Source organism: Saccoglossus kowalevskii, chromosome 22, assembly GCF_978046115.1.
Source record: "Saccoglossus kowalevskii chromosome 22, keSacKowa6.1, whole genome shotgun sequence".
NCBI lineage: Eukaryota > Metazoa > Hemichordata > Enteropneusta > Harrimaniidae > Saccoglossus > Saccoglossus kowalevskii.
Genome location: NC_140662.1, coordinates 24,480,556 through 24,500,906, shown reverse-complemented (window position 1 = coordinate 24,500,906; position 20,351 = coordinate 24,480,556). Strand labels below are relative to the sequence as shown.

The 20,351-nt window shown below is 35.4% G+C and overlaps 1 protein-coding gene across 1 annotated transcript; it reads right to left on the bottom strand.

Annotated features, from left to right (window-relative positions):
• Positions 1-1,708: 1,708 nt before the first annotated feature.
• Positions 1,709-6,998, bottom strand: LOC102801050 (E3 ubiquitin-protein ligase TRIM71-like). The gene is made up of 2 exons (XM_085495904.1): positions 6,912-6,998; positions 1,709-5,598 (listed from the first exon to the last, which is right to left on the bottom strand). Exon 2 carries the CDS (start codon positions 5,550-5,552, stop codon positions 3,852-3,854), a length of 1,701 nt encoding a protein of 566 aa, XP_085352030.1. The 5' UTR covers positions 5,553-5,598; positions 6,912-6,998; the 3' UTR covers positions 1,709-3,851.
• Between the last annotated feature and the right edge of the window lie 13,353 nt (positions 6,999-20,351).

The following is a 20,351-nucleotide window of genomic DNA, read 5'->3' as shown; positions in this document are numbered from 1 at the left end:
TGTTTTGTTTACATCAATTTTGTAGAAGTTTATGCTGACGAACAAGTATTTTTCTGGCCAGAATTGCATTACATACATGTAGTTTCAACAAATTAAAACAATATTTTGATCTTTTAACCTGTTTTTTTGCTGTAGCCTCTATAGACCAGTGTACGCTTGTTAAAGAGTACCCATGGAGATAAAAAAAAATTACAATAGTACTGAGAAGTCGTTGGTGCAAGAAAATAAAAATGCCGCTCCTGTCGTGTGTTGAACATACACATTGAAGATTGGTAAACATATGAATAAGCAGTGCTCTCGCCAGTTATTAGTTCATGAAAATAAATCCGCATGCGCAACGCCGAACAAACCCGTCGGAAATGTGGCCGAAACTCTCCGAACCCGTCGGTGTTTCGGGTGACGGGTGAGTGTACGACAAAACGTCCCATTGACGTCTTTGACAATATCGTTGTAATTCATATGCTGATCATAATATTACAATCTCATCGTTTGTATTTTAAAAATTTCAAAACATTTCATTGTGTTTTTAATTTTCAGATTATATCTACTTGTACATATTATAAGAATTCTCCCGTGTGCAACGCAAATGAACACAAACCGTCTTGTTTGCCAAACAGCGACATTACCAAAAAGACGTTAACAAAAAAATGTTATCGTTAATGTAAACAAATACGCTAATTTCTAACACTGATTTGTATACCGGGCCACCGTCCATCGACGGCGAAGATTAATATTCCCCTAGAATTTTGTATTTATTGAATTAGTTGTTGGGTATCTCGAATTATCCTACAAATTGTAAATCCATAGCTACTAACAAGACGCGTCTCATATATTCACAAATTATTTGTTGATTGCGTAACCAGACCCATTAATTGTCCATTATTTTCAATATCAGACTTCTTCTTTGATATGAACATACTACGCTGTACCTATATGGATAAATAATTTCTATCACTTAGTCGTCACTTCCGCATTATATCGTAACATTCTTTGACCTTGTCTGTATTGTTCTCAATAATTTACTAATGATGTTTTTTTCAATTGATATCGACACATATGTATCAAACGAAATAATAATTGAAATATGAAATATACAGAACTATTTTTAACGTACCATAACATACTTTACTTCAGCTGGAATTAGTATTCGCTGAAATAAGGCATTTCAACTGTTTTGTCTGAAGTTTATTTTCACTGAATTTTAATGAGTTGAATGTAATTTTTTACTGGATTTTATTTCCACTGATCCGTCCCTTAAGCGAAAATAGCAAAAATGAATAATTTTACAGTTGTATATTTCAAATTGTGTCAGAATAAAAACAACGCCAATTAATATGAGACTGAGTTGTCTAATTCTTCGTGAAATCCCCTACGATATTCACTGCAGACTGTGGATTAGTTGAAATATCACAGTTGCATTCCAAATTACCGCGAATCGAAGAACATTAAACGTTTGTCATTGACGATGAACAGCAGATCATGAGGTCAAGGACACCATTGTCACGCTCACCGCGATCATATAGTTTAAAAATTACATTGATATATAATTATGTCTTGTTCGACATTGAATTTTGAGTACATAAAAATGGAAAAAATTAAGTTTGAAAGATTTATTTTACCGCCAATAAATTGCACATTCTAAACTGAACTATACAAAAAATGCATATATTATTATGTCACATGTAAACTTTATAAAATTACGACAAAGTTCTAAAGTATCGACAGTTGCCAAGACAACGCGTGTTGTGATTGGACATTTTATTGTGCAACAATTCAGTACAATTTTACATAATCCACTAGACACTGGTACACAAAGCTGCTTTCACATTTGAACTCAATAATTATACTGCATACCTAATAATACAGCATTTACATCCTACAAGTTTTCATGTACTTGGAGATCCAAATATTGCCAGATCCAATATATTGCCAGAACACCGGAGGGCTTTAACATCCATCAATGTCACGCTCGAGCCTGATCCGTATTTAATTATACAACAATGCAACATAAGAGGGCGCTGTTTATAATAAACAAAGGATATACAATATTTAAACATAGAGAGGGATGTTGTTCACATGATGACATATTGCTGCTATTCGATTGCACAATAATATTCTGACGTAGGATTACATAACCAATTGTGAAGCTTGTTCTATTTATTGGTGCACTGAAATATGCAAAAAAGGCTATCGCATATTTCTTCAAGTCAGTTGAATATACATTTGTAATTCAAAATTCTCCATCAATGTCATTTTTTTCCCCAGAACCTCATGTACAGTGTCGACTCACCAGAGTTTCACCGGGTTTCTATCACTAACCTCGTCTAACTCATTGAAAATTCAATAGCATTTGGCATATAAATGGATCACCAATACATTTGATGTACCAACACAAAGGAATGGATTACTTATATTGAAATGGACCTCTGAAAGCCAATGTCAAGACAGGACAAACTCTTCGATATAATTGTCATCCATGATAAGCGTTTTCGACAAGGTTACACGAAACTGAATGAGCTAGATACACTTAGAAAACGTAAGAACTTCAAGAATATTGATTTGCTGTTTAAAAAAACTGTAAAGGTTGGTGCTCCCTAATTTAAATCTACTTTTTGCGACGATAAATTTAGACATTGTTTGAAAGGCATGACATGGTAGCTCATCATGGTTCAAAAATATTGTTTCATCGGATCTGAAATCATTCTGCCAAAACATCAATCCCAAACTAGAATTATGAATTAAGCCGGGGTACTGGTCGTACACATACAGAACGCAATGATACAACTTTTTTGCATTGCACTCGCACATCGCACTCTGAAAGTCACATATATATGCATATATAGTATTTGAATTTATTACTTTGATTTGTCTCTAACGTTTCTATACTTAAATGACTTTCATTTAGTTCAATATAATATAAACACCTGTAACCTCATATTCAGATAGAGAAGGTAATGTACATGATGTCTCATACTATTTTACAGTCACGTGTTATTGTCTGATTAGCACAAAAAACAATAATGACCATGAATGTTTTGTGCAGGTATCTGTGCTATAATCTAGAAACCCCAACATTAATCTATCACATGAGTGATACAGTTAATTATTCATAACAGTTTCTTTAGTTTTGTTTCATAGTTTGTATGTTTCCTGACCAGAAATACAGATTGGTGTACAATTAAATGCCTACAACTATTGCTTAAAATACACCAACACCGCAATTCATTCGTTTCTTTAAATAATTATTACATTTATATGACATAAAACAATAGACTTACTGCCTAGGTATTAATGCAAACATATCTAATGATTATAGCTAAATTACAATACATACACGACAATGAAATGCTGAGCAAACAATTACTACACTCCAACAGAAAAACATTACAACATTATAGAATATCCTACTTCCTAGTGTAGGTCACTTATTTTCATATATTTTGCTCGAACTTTAACAACAACAAAATGACTGAATTGTTTAAGTTTAATATAAAGATATTGTAGGATTTGTTGGATTATAAGGATTGTGAATTCATTGGATTATAAGGATTGTGAATTCATCGATGTATTGCTATGGTATATATCATATATTTGCATGAACAATTATATATTACCTGAGGATGTATTAAACATAATCATATTAACCCCATGTTATCTAGGAGTAGTCTCCAACTATTTGAATGACAATCTTTTTACAAATTAAAGCTATATTACTTTTCCCATATTTTCAGGATCTGTGGGCAATGGAAAAGTGGGTCCATTTGATCAAAAATAAATGGGAAAATACATCAATATGAGAAAAATGTTGAACCCTTATTTTGGCAGAAGAATTATGTGGAATAGTCGCATGGTTACACAAATACTCTAACACAGTGATTGCCAGTATCTGCTACAACAATTTTCATATCATCAGTTACAATAATTCCAGTAGGTTTATTTATATTGTCACTGTCTTTGTCAATTCGACCGATGATATTACCAGTTTCGTCAAATTTAATGATTTTGTTTTCGAAGAACGTTACATACAAGTAACCATCTTTATCAATGGCCAGGCCTTGAGGTTTCCCACCTATGGGAACGTCATACAGAAACGTGCCATTTTCATAATAAACAGCGATACGACCAACATTCGAGTCAACCATATACACCTTTCTGTGATTGCTAACAACCACAGAGAAAGGAATGCTAAGTTTCGATTTATTACAGATGAAAGATCTAACAAATTCCCCTTCTTGAGTGAAGATTTTGATATGGGCAATAACATAACAATCAACGATATAAACTAAACCATCAGGACCAATAGTGACCCCAGTTGGTGCTTTCAGCTTTCCCATCCCAAAATATCTTAATATGTTACCTTCATCATCAGTGACAACAACAATATTATGTGCTACATCCAAACTATAGTACAAGCCATTGCTGGAAATTGCAACATCAAACGGACTGCATTTGTATTTCTTACAAAACTTCTTATATTCAATAATGTGTTTACATTGTCCGTTTCTATTAATGACTTGCAGGCGATCGTTGCCTTTATCTGCTACAACAATATCCCCATCGTGGTTAACTATCACACCGGTTGGTTTATTGAATTGGCCTACCTCATTCCCCTTTTGTCCAATTGTTTTAATTAAACCTTGAATTACAGGAAACTTCATTGGTGATTCGGTTATATTATGTTCGTTTATTACTATACTCATTGCATAAATACCAGCCATGTGCGCAGTAATAGTAACAGTGTGAGTCCCATTTTTATTGTTCTTAGATGTGATAAGTTCAGTTGATCCATCGGGTTTTTTCACCAGGACTTTTACCTCCTTATTAGAAATGATTTGTTTCCCTTTGAAGTCCCTCGTTACAACTCGTATGTTTGTTGACTCGCCTTTGACAAGTTCTGTTGGTAAATTCTCCAATGAACACAAAGAAGGGCAAGCTGTAGATGTTATAAAACCAACCAAATCAGTTTCTACAAACTCCTGTGGACAAAATTCAAAACAGTCGTCTTGTAATGACATGGTGTTGGTCATGTTAATCATATTAGAAAATCTGTGTCTTGTGTCTTCTATATTCGCCACCATACTTGTTGCATTGTTGGACTCAATTATGTTTTCTATGTTACCGAGAGTTGAATGAACAGATTCCTTTTCAATTTTTATTTTCTCAATTTGCAGTTCACTTCTCTTCTGGTACAAACTGTATTCTGTTTCCAATTCTCTCATTAATTGAGTCTCTCTTTCTTTCACGTTCCTGACAATTTCCGAAGCTCTTTCTGACAGTTTCTTTTTTTCCATTTCGAACTTAAGTGTTAGACTATTCTGTGTTGCCATAGCAACGGATTCTGTCCTTTTGTCCGACTCTTCTTTCTCTTTTAGTTGTTCAGTCATTTGCATTAGCTCCTGCCGATATTCCTCTGCGACATCGCTCAGATACCTGTTTGTATGCTCGGGAGGTCGGTGATTTATAACGGAACACTCAGCACACAGTGCCACCTTGCATGTGTCGCAGAACAACTTCAATTCATGTGTGGGGTGATCTTGACATTTATCAGCCATAATTATCAATATATATCGCTTCAAAAAGACGCAATATAATGGGTGCCTGGTGAAAGAGAGTGTCATGTAAAAAAAACGGACATAAAAGGATGACCTGAAGTGTGCCACAACAGGGAAGTAATGAGTTTGTTCGTAATCTTTAAACCATGTAATACTGGACTAAACATACCAAACACACAATATCAAAAAAATATGCATGCTGCGCATGTGCAAACAACACCTAAACAGCTGGAAAATGAATAAATATGTAATATTGAATCAATATGACATTTGTGTTCCAAAATGAGCCAACATAAAATATATCATGTCAGATAGCATATATTTATGGTAATGGTATGCAAATAATGAAATTTTTTTTTTCTTCAAATTTTTTTCTAGCTTTTGCATTGTATCTATTCGATTGACATCATCAACGCAATTGTGGTTGAGCGTTACGGAGATTGATAAAATCAGATAAAACAACGTAGGTCTGGGATTTATTGAAAAATGGACATAGAATAAGTAATTCCATGAATATACACCGACTATATCGTTTATTAGCTGTTGTTGCGTCCATGCTTGGGTGGAGTCGCTCAGCGAAAGAGATTAAAATAAAATGACTATAATCTACGTATTTTGGTTGTGATGTGCCCACTCAATGATGTCACCGTAGTTATACGTTCACGCGATCTTGCTATTATTCTGATCAGGAGTGTACTCTTACTAACGTTAAATGTGACATCATCGATTGTAATGATTATGTAATTGTGTGATAGTAGATTATTTAATAATGGTATTTATCTATAGAAACGTATCATATTTCAATAGATATTTATTGTATCTATAATGTATTAGAGATTACCATACTGATTTGCATATTTCATACACCGTGCTATATTAAGATATGGTTTTATTGATCGTTATGCGACTTGAAGTTTCTGTGCCTGCCATTTCAGTGCACTAAATTATAGTTATCAAAAATAAATAAATTCTAACCACAGTGTGAAACAACATGCGATGTAAATATTTATATTTGGCAAATAAATATGTCGATCAATTCAGGACAATGTCATATGACATGGGCTGGTGCGATAGTAATATTAATTCGTTTAAATATCGAAAATATCATCCGCCATATTGGCTTCACCAACAAGCACACTAATCTTAGATACAAATTAACCTATAAACAGTACATTGTATATATCATAAGACGTAAAGTAGGGGTAATATATCCTGTGTTTTGATATGAGTGTGCCATATGTTTAACCGCAGTTTGATATTACGTGAAGTCATATGGATATTTAACGGCGTGTATGACTGTTAATTTAGTTATGAAGCGTCATGAGTTAAGACCACTTGTTGACCATATTGTTAACTCACCTGTTAATGCAATTACTTCACGGTGAAGGATTTCGGTGTACGTCGATACCAGCACTGCCAACTGAATGAACGGCTTATAGATGGCGATGGTAAGATAAACTATATAGCGCCCAACAGTGTTAAAATTTGACATGTAAAATTTGTATCGACATGAGGGAGGGGTTACGGGCAATGACTAGCTTTGGAAATGTGAGTTTTGTTTTACGAATAATGATATCAAAGTTATTTCAGCAAATATGATGATTAGAATTCTTGTTGCATCACATTTATCCCATCCTCCTAGTTTTAAATAAATAAATGCAAAATAACAGCCTTGTGTACTTGTTACATGTTAGTAATTATTATGTCAATGACACTTAAAATATACGGTAATAGTATATCTTTTCAAGTTCATGATCTGTAAAACGACCCTCTACCATTATGTACTGATCCACGGAACGGAAATCAAGTGAAAACTCAAATCGCATGTCAACCAGTGTGAATCATTTGGTCCCAAAAAAATTGCGTCTGGTACAATTTACCATGATTAAATCCATTAGTATAAATAATGGTTTTCGCTACCAATAATATATTGTGGTTTCCGCCACAAGGTTGGCGTAACATGCGACAACTGGTCATGAATATAAGGCCAAAAAAACAACAACTTATGTTGCCCTCAAGTCGGAAAATTGGGTCGGTCGGTCGGATTTTTTTTAAAACTCGTGAAAACTAAGGGCATTGTAAATGGCCAAGGTATATGGGGGAAAAACGCGACCCGATATTTCATATTTTTGGTCGGTCGCTGAGGGCAACAAAACAAATTTTGTTTGGCCTAATGTAGCACTGTGTTGCCGATGGCGAAGAATCGCCGATTCAATTTTGGGCGGCCATTTCACAGTTCTTACTTGCCAGGATTGTATTTGGTATATGGTCTAGTACTGAACAAAAACTACAGTAAGTCGAACTATTTATGTCGACAATCACTTGACCTAAATACAATTCATATTTGACCCAGGCACCAAAGTCGATTTCATGCGCCCGTTCCTTCAACGTACAGCACGGAACACGGCACGGATCCTCCGCCTCGACCATTGTTCGGTCTAGGCAACTAAACATATTGAAATCATTCCTAAAGTCTAATCAGTTCACGGTTCTTACCTCAGAGACATACAGTTGCTATGTTTTCAAACGTGTGAGGGTTGAAAATCTATGTTCACATTAAACTGATTGAAATAGCTTGCATCATATTACCCTGCATTTCACGGTGGCCGCATATGTCGTAGATTTGTCCCTTTAGCTTAGTGTAAATGATGGAAAACGAATTAATAACATGAATTGATCTAATCAGTTGGATTGTTAGCCCTCATGTAACAGATAGTAACATGTCAGCTCAATCTTTGGCTGGGAAGAAAACTTCCACTGTACAATTTGTACGTGGTGCAGCTATAACAAGCAAATTGACTGAACAATGCTTTGAATTAATTGTCTCCAATATTGCCAGAGAGGGCACACTTAATATGGGTGATCTAACCAGACACGCACGGCGCGCTTACTAGTATATATATACTAGATGGTTTTTAGATGTTTAACATCAACAACCACACCTATGTAATTTATTATTTATGGGATATTAAGTTGTTATTCTTTCCATAGTCGTACAGTAGAGCGTTGATGGATGTGTATGTTTAGCTTGCGGGCATTGCCGAAACAAAGAACACCGATGCTATCCCTGTTACATTTAGTTAAGAACCGTGACGTCATCAGTTGTATGTGGTTATTCGGCAGCAATTTATTGTCAAAATAGTTCCTTTGTATCTTCGGAATACGTGTATTTTAGTTCTGGACAGAGCCATTCTTGTGTAATGAGTTACTAATAGGAAAATGGGTCGAAATTACAGTTGGCTAACACTGGTTTTCTAGCAAAACCCCTATTTAGATACCTGAAATAACATTGCCAAAAGAATGTGCAAATAATGGTCGGAAGAAACCACTTGTTCAGTTTGGTTTAGTGTGACCAAATGAAGAACTGACCATGTATAATCTTGCTACATGTGCATTATTTCATAAGTATCCTACGGGTGTAAGGTGGGTTGGGTGCGGGTTTCGGGTGTGCTTGCTTTATGATAAGTTATGTCGCTGTAACGATGAATTTGTTCTTTCTATTGTCGTCAACTAGGTCACTCAGGATCTTTAGAATTAATTCTCGGATCGGAGTATAAGCTCATTCCCTCACTCACAATTAAAAAAACATGATAGTTTAGTCTAATATTCGTTGTAGCTATCGTCATGGTAATTAAATTATGATGTTTTTGCTTGCAACTATAAGAATGTGTTTCTGCAATTTAAGCTACAAGGTAAAGACAGACACGAGTGAAGCAAATAAATTGTTTAAGGTAGAGATGCAGTTTATTTGGCTTGCTTTTTAATTGAGTAATTAGACAATGAAGATGGTATTATATATCCAACATGTTATATATTTTCTGAAAGCTTATTATACAAACTTTGTAAAACTTGTCTTTATTTTAAATATCCAGAATGCGTTTTTGATTTTGGGTCAAAAATATGCTTTTTTGGACAAAAGTGGTTTAAAAAAAATTAGCTTAAAAAGTTCAAGTCCGTTTGTGGGTAAAATTACATCACTGGATACCTTGGTATACTACTAATTCAAATGCGTCCACTCATCTCTCTAACGGCTTTCAAAGTCGCACAGCATGACCTCAAAGTTCACTCTTTTCTATTTTTGCATAATTTATATATCCATGTTAATTGCGGACTTGTTAATTTTGTTCCACTTGCCGTAATAAACTGTCCGGACGCATTTTGAAGGGGGAACACCTTATCAATAAGGTGTGAAAATTTCGAGGCAAATGGCCAAAGCGTCTATCAGCTATTTTAAATTAAAACCCAAGAATTCACCAAAAATAGAAGACGAGAAAAAGGCTAATTTGCATATTTGCGCGTTAAACCGGGAATTACTGCTTTGTCATACTTTCTAGACTATTGAAATTGAAAGTTAACGTATAGACATAGACATTTTATGTAAAATCGTTGGACCAGAACAACTGCTCTTGAATTTATAAATCAGAAACACGTCATTCATACCAGTGTTTTGATGGGGTCGGTAAAAACACGTGGCAATGCCCAGTAAATATGACGTCATCTCATGAATTATTAAACAGGGGGCGGTCCTAGGAAGGTGACCTTTTATCACGATCAAAACATCATGGCTTCTCTTCGATGTATTTTCAATAAAAAATTTACGAGTATTTCAGAGCCTATGGTTTACCGTGAAGAGTACAAAGTGGGATATTAAATTATTTATCCTTGATGATTTTTTATGTAGTATTGAGAACCAACTCCAGAACGCACAATAATGAATAATCGCGTAATCCTAAAATTGAAACACAAGGCACAAAAGTTTTGTTCATCGTTTCCAATCCCATTTTTCCCACTGCAACATATTTGTTAAAAGAAATATTTGAATTCTGTTGGTTTTTTAAGGAGACATTTTTTAATTTTTTCCGATTTTGGCAACGCCTTATTCAGCGATTTTCTAAGACAGTCGCAGACAATCAGCGCACGGATGTACGTACAAAACATGCTGTTGTTCTACCGGCGACGGTCGCCTGCAAGAAGGGAGCTCCAGCTCCTAACGTAAAAGTTTTAAAATTTCGACCAATTTTAAATAATTTGTGTTGGAAATCTGACATGTTTTAAGAGTGCAAAATTAAGGTGCATTTTCGAGCGGTCGGATTTTTCTGAATAGAAATCGGCAAATGAAAACAATAAGAGTGCTAAACAGTGTTCTTCGTTAGTTTAAACAAATGAAATGTCCGTCAAATTGACGTAAACTTACCCATTTTTCACGGAAAAAGCAAAGGTCGTGGCCGAGTTGCAGGCTAAAAAACTCAAAAATCAAAACAAAATCATCAATCAGTAAGTATTATGACAAGGAAAAAAAACATCAGACGCGGAGAAGCGGTCAGCGCGTCAAAAGAGTTGTTACCGTAATGTATCAAGTTACCTCTCTCTGTGATTTATTTTTCATTGAAATTATTTGGTTGTTTTCAATTAATTTTAGCGTACCTCTGCAATTTATTTTAGCATTGTCAGTTGTTTGCTTCATTGAATTAAACGGAGTTCGACCGGTTGCAAACAAAGCTGTCTCGCACCACCTAGCAAAACTTGCGAATGATCGAAGTACAGGTACCTATTGGACAAAAGATACACAAAAGTTTGTATCTCCCCGACCCAGTGCAATATATCTGGTTAGAATCAAAGCTCACGTGTCCCTTATTTGAGGGACCAGATTCTGCCGTAAATTCGGGATGGGACTTTTAAGGTGTATTTTGGCGTCATTTTCGGACATTTCAATCACTCCTGATGCCTAAAATAGAGTCTAAGTTTTACCGTTTTACGCCTATTCAAGAGTATGATGTTTATTGTGACTAGCGTGAATGGGTAAGCTTCGTTTCGACAATGAGCTGTTATCACCGTAAACAATGTTAAATTATTCTTCACATGCTCAGTTTATTTTTTGAGAACAATTATTTAAAAATAAAATCTCTCAGTCAATCGGAAACTCTGATTCATGCCTTCAGGGAAAGCCATGTTTGGACGCTCACATCGATGTTGTTTTTCGTTCGGTGGGCTGATGCCTTCAGTGTAGCTTTTGCCTCTTCCGACATAGAAATCATCTGAATCTTCTTTCTACCTCTCTTTCTTTTCACACCACGCATAATGTAATGATAAAAATTAGGAAAAAACGCTGAGGAAATATAATGTTTGGTTTGCTAGCGAGTGAGAACTGATTTGAGAATAATTGCACATGCGCGTGAATTGAATGAACTATGACCCGTACAATCTCGATTTGCATATTGTCAATCAAAGGTCCTGTTATTTGGTTACTCATGCAAATTAGGCAATTAGACATAAACATTGCCACGTGTGAGTGTTTTTTATTTTTAACCAGAAAATAAACAGCAATTTTAACGGTGTTCTAATAAGAATTCATTGGTCAAATTTTCACAGAATGTTCTTTAGATAAAAATCTATATAAAAAACGAAAAAAACTATTTTTGATTGAAATTCACAAATAAACTGCATCTCTACCTTAATGTAAGTAATTAACAATCGCATTAATGAATAAACATAATTATATGACATGCCTATAATAAATACAGTAATGTAATGTAATGTAGTAACACAACACAAGGAACACCAACTATCCAAACTAAAAACACCAGTAAAGCAATTGTTATTCGAATCAGTACAATCACGTTGTGATCACAAGAGATGACGCGGTCCAAGTCCAAGCAAAAAGTGGCAACATGTCATGCCTTCGTGTCACATTTAATCAAAATCGATGCCATATTCGATATTACACATGCCTATTATTTATTGTAAAGTGAAAACGTTGATGTACATTAGACTGTACATCCGTTTTGAATTTACAAAACGTGCTAGTAATTCAAACAACATTCTTAATTTACAAATGTATATATTAAACAGAAATACTAAATATTGCTCAATATTTGTAATTTTTTTGTTTTTGAATGTATTCGATTTGAGGACACAGAAAGGAGAAAGAATAGTGTAAGAAAATGTAATTGAAACAAAAATGCCTTGCCTTCGTGCCACATTTCCGGAAAAAGAGGGGTACAATTGAAAAATAAAGCAAAATGGCCGCCAGTTAAATTTCATCAACCATACCCAAAGAAATAGGCAAAGTATATCCGTAAAATGTTAAGGAGATTTGGAAATCAATTCAACATGGTTTCCAGTCGGCCATTTTGAATCAACTCATAAAACAATCAGTAACTCATTATGTATGATGTCGAGTTTGAATGTAATCGGTCCAGACATCCATAGGAAACGCTTAATTGCATGATTAAATGTTGTTCTTGACGCAAAAATGGTAACCAGTCAACAGAATTAAACACAAATCGACGTACACATGTCTTCTATTGTGACCGGTCGCTGTACTAATCATTTATAATTAGCATTATTATATGAAAGCTAGATATCCCATGATGATTGTATATTCAGAGAAACTCTAAAAGAATTTCATAGTAGTGAATAAATACATCAATAAATCAATACATCATACATCAATAAAGAAGAAATCAATAAAAATGTCCAAGGCGGTTTGATGACAGACGCTTCTGACAGTGAACCCGGACAGAGCGAGGTGAACGCCGATTTACCCTCTATCAGATCACGAACACCGTTTTCAGGACTTTTGTTGATTTCTTCAGTTAAGACTTCTCCAGTTACATCGCTAGTGATTCGCATTTGGAAAGGTTTTTCAAGTTTTCGGTACTCCCTTGGAACGCCGAAGTTACCGAGGCTACCTCGAGGTAATTCAAACCAAGGTGCCGACTCCCCTTCGAATACGTGGCGACGTTCAACTGTTCTTATCTTATGGAGATGATTAAAGATTCTCATCTGGAATGCAGCATTTGCGTTTTCATTGGCATACACGAAACTGTAAATAAACCCAACGTTTCGTAAAACTGGGCATTCGATTTCCTTCCATGTGATTTCCGCCATGCCTATTTTCCCACCACTGATGGCGGTAAAACCCTTTTCACTCAGGTCAAGACTGCCGTCTGTACAGGTCATGCACTGGTCCACGACGATCACTTCCAATGTATCTCCTGTAGGCCCAGTAATCTCAATACACATGCCACAACTCTGTTCGAATATAACATAGATAACAGAAAGGAATTAGTATAAGATCGAATGTAATAGACAGTTGTATGATTGACTGTAAATTCGATTGTCATCTGTTACTCCCCGGATAAACATACAAGTTTGCTGGTCCATCTTTTAACGCATATATAAAAGACAACCAACGTTATACTAAATAACGGCTCGGTCGTTTTATAACTTCGCGATGTTTTATAACTTGAAGATAGCTCTCTGTATAAACTATCATGTAATTGTATTGATTAAATTGTTTTTAATTATTGTGCTATCAGAACGAAGAATGTCTAGCTTCTTTGACCAACACCTACGAAGAATATTGAATCGTGTGAACAACAAACGACACACACATATTCCATCCCATCAATATTGTACTTGTCATTCTTTGCCAGTCAATGAGTTACCCAGTGACTTGGATATATAATAAAACAGACGCTACAAAACTTGGGACTGTCTCGTATTTCGTCTTAGGCAATATCAATGATGGACGAATATGCACATTGTTTATGCAACATCGACGATAATGTACAAACACTCGTGTTAAACAATTCAAGTGAAATGTTTGTCGTCGAAACGAGTGAGGTTTAATCAAAACCAAAGGTTGGACTCACCCAAGTGGATTAATTATATAAAGTAACAATGAACATCAAAATAAAAAGACAAAGCATAGTTTTGCAACTCAATGTCCATTCTAAGTGGCCTCATATCTGTCAGTGTCACCATAGTTACCATCACGAAATAATGGTGCTATATTATTTTCTTTATTGCGTAGATATACCTGAGATATTGAGTGCACTTCAAGTTGCTGCGATCACCTAGAAATATATATCCACCCGACAAACTAGTTTTTTTTTTTTTTTTTCGTTCAAATATTTTTTCTGTTGCTACAACTCTAAACACAGATTGGAAAACAAAGATACCTATTGCCTAATTCGCTTCATATTTTCTGTTTCTATATATTTATTTTCCCTACCACATTTCTAATGTGATTCAAGTACCGATATACACAATTGACTAAGCATACATTTGTGTAGAATTCCTATGTGTTTGTATGCCATGTTCATCTTTACCTTAAAGACCACTTTTAAAACTTAATGGGGCCAAGGTTATTAAAACTTATCTAAAACATCGCTATGTTCTACTAGATGTCACACAATGTCTATTAACATTGCAATGTCTGACATCAATATAACGTGAACATCTTTTCAGCTTTATCTTAAACGCCGGTGATCGCAATAAAGCGCACGTTCGATTTCATGTAAACAAACAATGTATTTAAAGTGAACTTCAATGCGGCCTTAATTTATGTGTATATTCTAAACTGTATTCGAAATAATATTGCAGTGGTTTAATTTTGTTTTAATTATAACTGTAGCTTGGATAAGCATTTGAAGTACTTACAATTAAACACCATGGATGCCATTCATGGAGGGGAGTAAATAACGAACGATCATATTTAACACCCGGGTACTTATTAAAGTTATTAAGTTTAGTATCTGATCACATTTGTGTACGCCATTGTACATAGCCGTTCATCTTGCCAAGCATTGTGTACCACTAGTATAAACTCAACTTTTATATGCACAATATGCTTTTTAGAACTTGGGTTATAACATTATGCGTTTGAATCAGTACTGTACTTCCCTGATCATAAGCCTCTCCCCGATTATGAAGCCGATCCCTCAATTTTTAGGCATTTATCGAGTTGAGGCTAGGGCATTCGCTATTATAAGCCCAGGGTGTTTTTACTGGGCGTCGACGATATTCTTTAAAATATGCGTGTAAAAAGTGTGTTTCATATCATAATAATCATGATTGGTACGGTAGTTTGGTTTGTGCTTCTATGAGAAAACACTAATTTCAGAGTGCATGGCGAACTAGACTGGTGCAGTAGAGGCGATTAATTTGTTTTTGTAGTTTAAATAAAACTTTAAAAATCGCGAAATAGATGTGTTAGCGCGAAATCACCCCGACTGGTTTATTCTGCAGGAAATTCATTGCACGTATTATAATGAGGTGGGCGCGGAAATACGTGCATAATGAGGTCAACATGGTAAAGGTCACACTGCAGACCCAACATGGCGGCACGTTGAAATTCGAGTTTGTCGTAGTCGTCGTTTCTAATTCATCACAATGTGTAAACAAATAACTCGTACTGGTTGTAGAATAAAAAAAAAATTGGCTGCTACAATCAGCCAACGTATTCTCGATCAGAGATCAGTTGAAGAGACGTTGTGATTGGCCTAGATGATTGTCAATTAAAACACTCATTCACATAATTACCCGTTGAAAAATCGACGGGTTCCTGCAGTGTCGATAGAGGGCCATGCAGAATAAACCAGTCGGGGTGATTTCGCAGTTACAGGTGATTTTTTATTTTTTATTTTGTAGTTTATTTTATTTAAACTACAAAAACAAATTAATCGCCCTGACTGCGCCAGTCTAATGGCGAACGTACACAACGTGGTTCGCATCCTTTCCGCATTTACTCAGGATGAACCCTGATGTTGCAATACTGAAGTAATCCATATTTCCTGGAGTAGTAGCTTTCGAAAAGCCAAAAATGTGATCGTCAAGTTGTGTACCTGGTTATTGGTCATGATTTTACTTAATCGTTTACTTTGAGACTACCTCATGCGGGCGTTTTTATGGCAAGATGGCGCGGACGGAAGTCCTTCGCAGTTTTATGGTTTCTCATATTTAAATCATAACTCTGAAGATAATCATTTATTTATTTATTTATTTTCAAAGATATATATTAAATATACATAACTCACAAAATAGTCCCATTCATAGTCTGCACTTTTCTTTAAAAGATTGAAATAAAATAGCCAAAATCGACTCAAATTTTGTCCTTTAGCTCCAAAATTATGGTTCATTTCCAAAAATATTGAAGAATATAGAAAAAGATGCAGACAAATTTCGGCAAGAAAATCTAGCGGTGAAAAGGTTAACAGGCGTTGCACGAGACGCATAGCAAATACGACGCAGTTTGACGACTGTGAGGCTTTTACTTCAGGTAGACAACCTTGGGGCCAAATATACTAGTCCAAGATGGAGAATTTGATATCGTAGTCGGACGATATGTCACGTGACAGAGGGGAGTGTTGGTGAATCATATTGTTCACATTCTTATTTTGCTCTCAGCAATCGTCCACCGTCGTGAAATTAGCCCGTGGTTTACCTGATGACTTTTACATGGATGACTTTTATTTGGCGAAGTGGCCTGGCGACGGTACGTATGAAACTGGTCATGATCTTATACATGACCTCAAACAAACACAGTCCCTGAACTAACGATTGGGAAACGCATCTATGACAGACCATTCGCGCTGATTAATTCTACGCGTCTTGTTTGGGGTCATTGAAATTAGCATACACGATGACGTTATTTTTAGTCGTGCGCACGCGCGTATTATTGTTTTATTCACAGCTATTTCGGTGTTAATATTACCGGTACTACGTGGAAAGCGTACGACGATTTTGTCGCATTTGATGATGACGATGTTGATTGGCTGTACGTTTTAGAAGAAAGGGGTGACGAAAACTACGACGTTACCGTGGGGAATATACGGACAATCAACGCCCAGTGTTATCTGGTTCGCCAGAAACATACTCACTTGCTGTACACCTAGCTGCGGTTCCGTAGCTCTTTGGTGCGACCTACAATCGACTTTCGCCCTAACAATTTCATTTGGACGTCTTCTTTTTAATTTTGTTGTTGTACGTCGAACATAGAGCTACAGGATCTATCACCATTTAAAAACACAGGGAGCCCAGGAACTATGGTGAACTGTACGCACTCCTGAGCGGGGGGGGGGGTATCGGCTGGTATCTAGTGTAAGAAATAGACAAGGTATGTGAAGGCTCCAGCCAGCTCATATTTTTTAAACTGGAAAAAACAGACGAACAGAATGAAAAATAAAATCTATATAAAATACCAGGTTGAAGAATATTAGTTGCTCTTTCAAATTTCGCCAAAGCCTTACCTATATTTTACCTATATCTGCAGAATAAATCAAGAAAACTACACAAATTTACTCTATTTAGGAATTCCTAACGGTTTGCCCGAACGCATGGCACAGTTGGAGGCGTGGCCTGTTCAGCATTTGTCAAAAACCAATCACAAGGCTGGTTACGAACCAGTTGAGCAAGGCTAACCGAGCTGGCTGGAGCCTTCATCCCTTGTCTATTTTATACACTAGATACCAGCCGATACCCCCCCCCCCGCTCATAGGGAGTGCTTACAGTTCACCATAGTTCCTGGGCTCCCTGTGTTTAAAAGCAGAAATCTGGCATACGTAAATTAAATCGCTTTTGCTTTCGATTACGATGGTGTGACGTTCCTTTATTGTGAATTGATCGCTGGATGAATAACATTTGTGTTTGCATTTGCAATTTGTGTTTATAAATAAGCAATAATTTGTGATATTTTCAAACAATTACCGCGGAAACCAAGCAAATTACGAGAAAACGGCAGCCATTGACATCCCACACTCCCTGGCGCAGAATAAATGTAATCTTGTTTGGCGGTCATGTGATACAGTGGTGGAAGAATAAAACTCACTCTTCCCATAACCAGTTATTCTCATTGTTCCAAGAAAGCAATCACATACAGTATTTATAATTGTATGATTTTTGTTCAATAATAGAAACTAGTTGCATAAACGCAATTTATCTACTGATTTTGGTCACGTGGTACAAAATTATAGGTCTCGCGTAATTTGCTATGAACTCTGAAATACAAAATGGCGTCTTTCGTCTTATTATTTTTCTGCGACTCAGTGTACGGTAAATAAAGTCAATTTTTTATGACCACCTTCATCATTTCACAGCGCAAATATGTTCTGGTCATTGTTTGGAAGTAAATAAACATAGTGAGTACTTTCGAAGGTCTTATTATGCGATTTTCGCAAAGACCAAATTTGGCATGTGGATTTTAACCGGTATTCAGTCGCACAAGGCTCCATAGCCCTATGGGCCGGCTAGAGTCACTCACGTAAATAATGAGGTTGGCAACATAGGGCTATGATTCCACAGCTAGCTGTAGACCATGACATCGCTGATTCCTCGGTGACCAGTACACACGGGTATGACTGTCCGTTCTGCAGTAAGCATTATAAAAGTGCCAGTGGATTCCGATGGCATGTTAAAAAAAAACCATCATCAAGATGTGAAGGACGGAGGAGTTTTGATTTGAAATGTTTTTTTATTGTCATATTTGGAAAGGTCACGCGACTATTATCTTTGGTCAATTTACAATATTTGAATTATGAATTTTAAGATGTAATAATTCTAAACCATTTCTTTACAGTTTCTCAGCACAAACATATCATAGCTGATGAAAATATAAAAGAGGTATTGAGTCTTTAATAAGTTTTTTTTTTTGACAATGTATATCCATTAATGTTAGATAATGAATACAGTACACAAATGTAAATACAACTCCATTTATAGTAAGAAACAAAATGTCTGCTCTCATTTTGCTAAACATTTTTCAGTGAATCATTCCTAGACTCAATGAGACTTAATTGAAATGGTTAAAGCATATACCTTTGAAAAGATGTTTATAGTAATGGACTTGTTGTGCATACTGCAACAGAAATTGACCATCAATACTTTTATACACGTTTCTCCTGCTTTTACCATAGATGGTTCTAAAATGACACACAGACTCCATCAGATAGTTCAAGGAAATAGGTATGTACAAATTTTGTTTTTATCATTTATTAACGTGGATAAAATTATTAATATAATTGTTGATGTATCTATGTTTCATATAACATTGTAACAACTAATATCATAGCCAGATGATCACCTACATATCTGGCAGACATACAGACTATTCACCTGTATAAAACACCTATAAGCTAGACACTATTTTCTGTTTTTCAGGTTTTGTCAATCCTCCTAGAGCTTTTGATTTGGATCAACTCTGTCATAACATGCCCAATTATATCCAACGGACATTTGAAGAAATTAGAAGTGACCCCAATTTAAACTTTGAGACAAGTGTGCATGGAAAGGATATTTCTGAATTGGCACATATGCTCAAAATGAAAATAAAACTGGGTTATGACATCTCCACAATAACAGAAGTTACCTTTTACAATGAATGAATTAGCACCACCACTACCAAGATGTTATCAACTCAATGTTATCAACGTGGTTTGTTTCATGTTACTGACAGAGTATTTTTGTTCTTCAAAGAAGTAGAAAAAGTATGTAAAAAGCATCTTACTAACAAAACATTGAATATCTCCACCAGGGATATTCATAGCAAAATTCAGGATGATCTGTTTGCAAGTAGAAAAGTAAATGTTCTTTGGTCCTGTGTGGTAAGAAAATCAGCAAACGAAGAGCTTCATCAGTTTTTGCTACTATGGTTATTAAGCTGTATGTTTAAATTCAGTGTTTTACATTTGCTAAAAGCATAATGGATCTTGTTAAAAAGAGAAGTAATATACACACCAAAGGCTCAAAGGGACTCAGAAAGTCATTAAAAAGTTAGATTTCAATATACCGGTACACTATTGTAACAAATGAAATGGATTTCATTCCTGATATTTTTCTGTATATTGTTATTATAAATTTTTGAAATTGTTTGGCAAAACTCTTTATTGAGACATTTTTGCTGTTGTTTTATTCTATAAAAATGAATAATTTTGTTATTTAAATTATTTGATTGCATTAAATTATTTTATTCAAAAAACAGTACAAAATAAATACATATTAGAATTTCCTACTGATTCT